The sequence below is a fragment of the Melospiza georgiana genome, chromosome 2, assembly GCF_028018845.1.
Source record: "Melospiza georgiana isolate bMelGeo1 chromosome 2, bMelGeo1.pri, whole genome shotgun sequence".
NCBI lineage: Eukaryota > Metazoa > Chordata > Aves > Passeriformes > Passerellidae > Melospiza > Melospiza georgiana.
Window position 1 is genome coordinate 36,266,618 of NC_080431.1, and position 7,966 is coordinate 36,274,583.

General features: G+C 49.1%; 1 protein-coding gene across 4 annotated transcripts; it reads right to left on the reverse strand.

The window, feature by feature from the left end:
• Positions 1–455: 455 nt before the first annotated feature.
• Positions 456–7,707, reverse strand: SLITRK5 (SLIT and NTRK like family member 5). Of its 4 annotated transcripts, none has more exons than XM_058018688.1 (3): positions 7,581–7,707; positions 6,018–6,112; positions 456–5,034 (listed from the first exon to the last, which is right to left on the reverse strand). In XM_058018688.1, exon 3 carries the CDS (start codon positions 5,024–5,026, stop codon positions 2,153–2,155), a length of 2,874 nt encoding a protein of 957 aa, XP_057874671.1. In that variant the 5' UTR covers positions 5,027–5,034; positions 6,018–6,112; positions 7,581–7,707; the 3' UTR covers positions 456–2,152. The 4 variants fall into 4 exon arrangements, with proteins under 4 accessions (XP_057874671.1, XP_057874672.1, XP_057874669.1 ...); XM_058018689.1 differs by having other exon boundaries at positions 6,018–6,131; XM_058018686.1 differs by having other exon boundaries at positions 6,018–6,223.
• Positions 7,708–7,966: the final 259 nt, after the last annotated feature.

Below are 7,966 nucleotides of genomic sequence, written 5' to 3' on the forward strand. Positions count from 1 at the left end.
TTATACAGCTTTGTTTTTGTAGAAAGTGACAGATTGTACATGGGTAGGAAATTCAGAATAGAACAGAGCCCTTTAGCAATAAAAGATGTACTAGTGAGCAACTCTGGAAACAATATTAAATATAATAACCAAATGAAGAAAGAAAAGACATGTGAAATATCACTTACCCTGTTCCATATATTAAAGAACACCTCAGTAAGGAAACAAAATACAAATATAAAACTATCCTGTTCAATATGTTGTTGAAACATATACCCCTGTGTTGCTTTCTGACCCATGTTATATATGCTGGTAATCACCACATGTCATGTTTCGAAAACAGAGAACACATTATGTTTTGCCTAGAACATTAGATCTTTCTGATGAGCCTTAATTGCTAGTAAGGAGAATCCAATGTACAAACAGATTATTTTGGCCAGAAATTTTAAAGTTCAGATACTCATTACTTCAGGATCTTACATTTGAAATATTTACCAAGTGTTTATTCAGAAACTATTAAAAAATCACATGTGCTGGGATACATATGAGACATCAATTGTCCCATCTTACAGTGATGCTGTGTTTATGAATATCCTTGCCATTGCCTGCTGCCCAAAGGGGTAAAGACATTTTATAGAGATGTGTACAGTCCATCATTTGGTCTTTCAGGATACCAGTAAACATGTGGATCTGTACAAGTGCAATTGTAATCGACTAAACAATCATAAACTGGCTACAACAGTTGCAAAATCATTATATTTTGGTTAACTAATACAAATTTTTTTTAAAAAAGAAAAAAATGAAACCGACAAATCAAAAATGAACCTTTTTTTACTGATAAAATGAATGCCTTCTACATGTCCCTCACTAGTTTGCCCAACCAGACTCCTGAGCAGGAGGTTGCTAAAAGACACATTGTTTCAATAGAGAAACATGATATTTTTCCTATTGTGATCAGATTTTATGTCTCCGATTGTCTGTTAAGATTTGGTCATAACTGGCATTATCTATAGAGATTTCAAAGGTCCTTCTGATACTATATCAGATTTGGGAAAAAAGCTCTCACTGTAGTGCAATACTTTAAAGCAATCCACAACCTTTGGACCCCATCCTAAAAAAAAAAAAAAAAAAAAGGAAAGAAAGAAACACTCAAACATTCCAGTATTTTTAATTGTAAGAAGAATTCTGCATCCTCTTTCCTAATTTTTTGGGCTTCTGACAAACTTTGCCCAATGAGTGAGTCACCAGAACTACACGCATGGGTAAAGTTGTCCATGTGCTTAAGTGCCTGTAGGATGAAGGCCTAAGCTGGGACTTCTTTCACAAACAGAGATACTCAAGTGAGTTAAAAATTTGCAAGATTAGGCCCTAAAATAGTGAAGGAAAGAGAAATGCTAATGTGCATATAAAAATAGGTGCTACAATAAAATATTTTTTTATATTTCATCAATAAGTTATTTTCACTAACCAGTTATGGATCATATATCTCTGCACTCTTTAATGATTTGTCCACATCTACAGTGATCCCTTTAAAGATCATAATATATATTTTTTTTTAATTCAAAAGTCCAGAAAGTATACAAACACATCCTTAAAAAAAGGAAACCTTGTATTAAAGTCGGGGTGTGCTAATCTCTCCATAAAAGCCATTTAGACTCACCCATGGCTAAAAGGGGAAAATGTGCGCTGTACTCTTCAACCAGAGAGAAAATTAAACTAAAGAATGTCTGAAAAAAAAAAAAAAGGGAAATAAAAAAAAAAAAAGCACGACCTGAATCCTGAATGTGACCTGACAAGAAACCATGAAACCTCCTGCCACCTTCCCCAAACACACATGGACACCCGCACAATGCCAGTGCTGTGCCCATTTTACACAATAGGCGTTCTCCGACTTCCAAATGCAGTAACAGAAAAGAAAAACCAAAAACAAACCAAACTGAACAGCACACCCTTTCAGAATCATTCCCCGAAGCTGAAAAGTCCTGTGCCAAGGCACTTCACCCTACAATAAAATGAATTAAAGGGGGAAAAAGAGGCGGGGGGGGCGAGGTGTGTGTGTGTAGGGAGGTCAGCATTTACGTTTCTTTGTTTTGCGTGTGGTTGTTAAATACAAATACTCTAGAGAAGGAGCTGCTGAGACTGGCGAGGGGACGGGGGGCGGGGGGGCTGTTTCTCAGAACTGGCTGAATGTGGTCTGTTTTTCCAGCACTTCGAGGTAGTCCGGCTCTGCGTTTAGTTTTGCTTTTAGCTCCAGATACTCGTTCCTGTTGGGCTCTACAAAGACAGTACTCGGGGGGCTGTAGAGCACCGTCTCCCGGAGCCTGGCGTCCCCCGGCCCCGGGTGCAAGTACTGGTGGGCACGCCTAAGGTCATAGTTGGGCGAGTACGTGTAGGCGGCGGGGAGCTTGGGGTAGTCGGGGAGGGTGGAGCCGGGGGTGCCCAGCGTGGAGGGGGAGTGTTTGTCGGGCTCCAAAATGCCCCTGTAAAAGCGGTCGGCGTCTTGCACCGGCGAGAGCAGCTCCTCCCGCGGCTCGATGGTGCTCACGCTGTACGCGGGGCTGCGCGCCGGCGCATCCTCCCCGCCGGGCGCCGCGGGCGGCGGGGGCGGCGGCGCGCCCCCCCCGGGCGGCAGCGGGTGGCTGCTGTAGGTGACCTTGAGCTCGTGAAGGTCTTTGTAATCCTCGCCCGAGTTGCCCTCCCGGGAGCGGTAGATGGGGTTCTTGCACATGTGGCCCAGCGGGTGCGGGATGTACTCGTAGACGTGGCCGGCGGGGGTCTTCACCTTGGGCAGCGCCGCGCCCCCGCCGCCGCCGCCGCCGCCGCCGCCGCGGTGGGGCGGGTGCTGCTGGAGGTGCGGGTGGTGGTGGTGGCCGCCGCCGCTGTAGACGCTGTACTGCATGTTGAAGGAGCTCACGTCGGAGTTGTTGGCGCTGGCGTGGTCGCCCTGGCCCTTCTTGCGCCGCTTCATGACCAGGACGAAGAGCCCCGCCGCCACGAAGACGGACATGATGAAGACGAGCAGCAGGCTGAGGATCAGCACCGAGAGCGGCACCGAGGAGCTGCCGCCGCCGGCGCCGCCCGCGGGCGCGGAGCCGCCCGCCGCCGCCGCCGTGCCATTGAGGCGCACGGTGGAGGAGGAGGGGGTGGTCCTGGCCGGCAGCTGGCCCGGGGACGGCGTGGGCGTGGAGACGACGATGTCCGAGTAGTCGGGGCACAGCAGCTCCGCCCGGACGGCCCGCATGTCGCTCTGGGCAAACTTCTTAGGGGACTCGCAGATCACCTGGTCCACCAGGACGCCGGTGTTGAGCTGTTCCAGCCACAGCTTCATGCCCACCACGTCGCAGGTGCAGTCCCAGGGGTTCTCGTGCAGGTCGATCTGCAGCAGGGATTTCAGCTGGTCCAGCACCCCGCTCACCGGCAGGTAGGAGAAGTGGTTGCTCCGCAGGCTCAGCCTGTAGAGAGACAGACCAGAAAAAATGTTCCCTGGCAAAGATCTCAGCAGATTGTTGTTCAAAAACAAGAGCTGAAGGTTGGGGACGGATTCAAAGGTGCCTGCCTCTATCTCCCTGATGACGTTGTACTGCAGGAAGAGGTACTGCAGGCTTTGCAGCCCATAGAACAGCTCTGGGCTCAGCCGCTCGATCCGGTTCCCGTTCAGGTACAGCCTTCGCAAATTAGTTAAATCCCCAAAAGCCCGGTCCTGAATGACCGAGATCCGATTATTGCCCAGATGCAGCAAATCCAGCCCAGTGGCATCCACAAAATCTGCCCTGCGTACCAGCGCAATGTAGTTTTCCGTCAAATACATCTTCTTGGGATTATAGGGTTTGGGCTGCAGTTCAGAAATGCTCTCAATCTTCCTCTCCTGACAATTGACATTGAGGCCCAGGTCAGAAATCTGCAAGTTGCAAGTGCAGGCAGTGGGGCACTCCAAAGGCACCGGGGATTTGGTCTGGTAGGCAATGCTGGGGCCATAGTTGCTGTATCCCAGGTCTTTCGAGGGCAGGCGGGAGGTGGGGCGCACCCTTGTCTTGTTGGGTTGGCGGGTCCCTTTGGGGGGCTTCAGGGGAGATTTGTAAACAGCTGAAGAAGAAGTGGCCACAGAGTTGACCGAGGCCGGGGTAGTGTGGAAATACCCTGTAGTGCTCAGTGGTGTCTGAGGTCTCATTTCATAATCAGAGATGAGCCTCCTGGGGCAAAGCTCCTGCTTAGAGACTTCATCCAAGTCTCGACCATGTAAGCGGAAAGGGGTCTCGCAAACCACATCTCCCACCAGTGCGGAGTATGAGATGCTGTCCAGCCAATCCTTCAGAGCAATCAACTCACAAGAGCAATTCCAGGGGTTCTCCTCCAGCTGCAGCTCCACCACTTTATCCATGTGCTGCAGGAGGCCCACATAGGGCAGCAGCTTCAGCCGGTTACCCCTCAGGTCCAGGTGAGTTAAGGGCACAAAACGGAAAAGGTTGTTGGGCAAACTGGAGAGGAGGTTATCATTGAGAATCAGCACCTGCAACAGATGCAGTTTGCTGAAGGCATTGGGTTCAATGACGCTAATGTAATTATAATCGACCTGTAGGTATTCCAAACTCTCTAGCCCAAGGAAAGTGTCATCCCGTAAAAGTTCCAACTTGTTATTGTTCAAGTGCAGCCTCCTTAAACCTCTCAGACCATGAAAGGCCCCAGTTTCGATGTCTTGTATGTCATTGCTCCCCAGATGCAAAATCGAAGCCCCCGTGTAATTGACAAACTGGTTTGGGTACAGCCTGTTCAGAAGGTTCCCAGACAACAAGAGGTGGTAAACAGGGAACCTCGGTGGACTGATCTCAAAAAGGCTGATGATCCCTCTGTTTTCACAGCTCACTGTTAAGATGCTGTCCTTCTCCTCACAAGGACACGCATTATCACAGATTTCCCCATAATACTCGATGCTTTCTGCCCAGGAAAGGACTAGTGATGTTAAAGCAAATGCGATCGTCTGCAGCATCCAGATATGCATTTTTTTGTTGAGGTCCTGTTCCAAAGTTACTGTAGAGCAGCAAGCATACATTTTATTTCCTGTAGGGATAAGGAGAAAAAAAAAAAAAGTAGCATAATAGGGTAGCCCCATAACATTTGAAATGGAAACAAAGTTTACATGTGTCTTCAGTAGGGTAGAGAATGGACTGTTCACCAACCAAAAAAAAACCCCTCCTGTCACTTCTAATTCCCACACTTTAGGAAACTGGATGGCATGCCTTGATTAAAGGGTTGATAGGCAACTCCTTGTGAGTCAAATGCCTGCGGTGTCTAAAAAGGTGAGGTCACAGCAGGAATTGCTCTGGTTCTGTTAGTGTGGGGTGAATTTCAATGCTTCTTTGGATTTCCTTTTCACAACCAGCCCCATAAATATACATAAAATGGCTGTCAGTTCAGTTTCACGTTTCTAATTTAAGAGAAAAGAAACACCATTTTACGAGGTTTCCCACCTCCCCTATTACCCAGCTCCCTCTTCCCTTCAGAACCTCCCTGCTGAACCAGTGCACCAAGGTCTTCCCCTCCTTTTACCTTGATTTTAAACTGGTGATGGAAATACCATGGTAGGAATCCAAAGAAAAAATGCTCAGTGCTGAAAATGGCATCTTAATTCAACAGAGGGAACACTGACACATTCTCCACATCACACATTTTTTAAAACTCTTTTATGCTGGTGGTTTTTTCCCTAGCTATACATTTACAAAGCACACACCCACCCACACAGACATGCACACGCGCGCGCACACACACACACATGCACACACGCTCGCACCCCCAGATGACTTTTGTGCAGGAATTCTTCTGTACTGAGATTAAATACATTAACCTCCTACTTCAGTGCACTTAACAGCTCTCTTCAATTACGGAAATTGTGCATCTTTACAAAAGCAAGTAATATTAATTGATATGTGATCCCCTCCCAAGTTATACACAATGTAACAGAGCTCATTTCAAGCAGAAGTCTCCTGTTTTCTCTCACACACACACACATACATACTCTCAAAAGAAATGTTTTAACCACTCACCCAAAATTTGTGAAAAATGTAAAACATGCAGGTCATCTTCGGAGTCTCATCCATATCTGACATAGCGCTTATTCCCAATGTTCTGCAAAACTAGCCTGGTAGAAGTGGAGAGATCTAAATAGGTCTCATGAAAATATCTCATTGCCAACACTCCAAACATCAGAGTTACTGATTATAAGCAGCGATGGCTGTCAGTGCTCTTCATCCTTTAGGGAAGAAGACACCCAGGCTGATTAAAAGCCAAGGAGGGTAGAAGCGAAACCCTACCATTGCCCTACGTCAGTAATTTAATGTCCGAATTCCACCTAACTGGAAACAAATCCTTTCCTTTAGTGCTGTCTTTCTGACTCCTCGTGGCTTTCTTCTACTTCTATTAGTCTAAAAGCAATATGAATAGGGAAAATAAATGCATTATGTGTGTCGGTAGGGGAAGACTAATAAATCATCAGGTTTAAATGCTGGGATCTTGGACCAGGCTTGCATTTTCTATCGTCCACCTCAGAGCTCCAATCCTCATGACACAACTCTGGTTTGGAGGAACGCATCCTAAAAAACGAGAAGTCTCAGTACTGCAAGACATCTCCTGTGGCATCAGGTTCAAGGCTGCAAAACTAGCACTTGCAGCAAAGGCAATCATGCAGCAAGAAATCGGAAGTCTCCGTGAATCTCTCTAATTCTGACCAGACGTCAACTGGATTGGAATTACTCAAAGCAAAAAGGCTTCACTGCATAGAGGCAGCAGAAATCTTACTCAAAGGCATGTATCTAGCATATTTTTTCTCAGCTCGATCAGATCCATTCATCCATTAGCCAACAGTTCTTCGGAGAAGAAGAAAAAAAACCCCACAATGACAACCTATTGAAAACCTGCCCGGTCAGTGTTAAACTCCCAGGCATTTTACAACTTTAATTCAATTATGGTTAGCAAAAGAGGCAAATACAATTTTCCCTCCCTCTCCCTTTCCCCTTTCTCTGACAAAAAAAAAAAAAAAAAAAAAAAAAAGAAAAAAGGCGGGGGATGGGAGGTAAAGAAAATAAAGTTGTAGCTGGGTATATGCAAGGTTGCAATCCCGCCCTGGAAACCCCTCTGTGATGACTGTGTGCTGCTGTTCGCCAGCTCCCTACAGAGGTTCAGATTGAGGGGGGGCAGGCAGGGGGTGGGGGCGACGGGGGGGAGGGGAGAAGAGGAAAGGGGTTGCATCGGGATTTTTCTTGCGTGTGTGTGTGTGGTTTTTTTTTTTTTTTTTTTTCTCCCCGAAGAGTTCAACCCTTAGATTACCGCACTGCATATCCGGCTGGAAGCAGCTTTCAGTACCGCCGACAGCAGCAGCGAGCGAGCGAGCGAGCAGCTCCAGCCGGACACTGCCGCCCAACTGAGCAGCACCCCGAGTTGGGAGAAATGGCTTTGGCGGAAGGGGGGCGAGCGGCGGGAGACTGGGGGTGGAAAGCAACAGCAAGGGAAGACCCGGCGGGGAAGGGGCGGAGGGGGGGGATCGACGAGGAAAGGAAGGGAGGAAGAAAGGAGGGAAAGAGAGCGAGAGAAAAGTCAAGCCCGGTACTTACTTCGCCCGAAATCTCCAGGGCCCAAGCATGGTGGCAGCCCATGAAGATGCCGACCCGCTGCGCGGGCGCTGCGCGGAGCCGCCGGGGCGGCGGAGGCGAGGATGGCAGCGCCGGGGAGCTCGGTGCGGAGCGCGCACGGGCACCCCCCGCACGCAGGCGGCGCCGAGGCACAGCGCGCGCTCAGGGGCGCGCACACGCGGCCACACGCGCCGCACACTCACCCTCACACACACGCGCGCGCGCGCGCCCGGGGAGCCGCGGGGGCGCGCCCGCCGCGCACGCGCGGCTCGGCGGCGCGCGCCCGCACGGCGGGGGCGGGGGCGGCCGGCGGAGCGCCGCGCTGTGCCCGCGCCGCCGAGCGCAGCGGGGAGGCGGAGGGAGGGCAG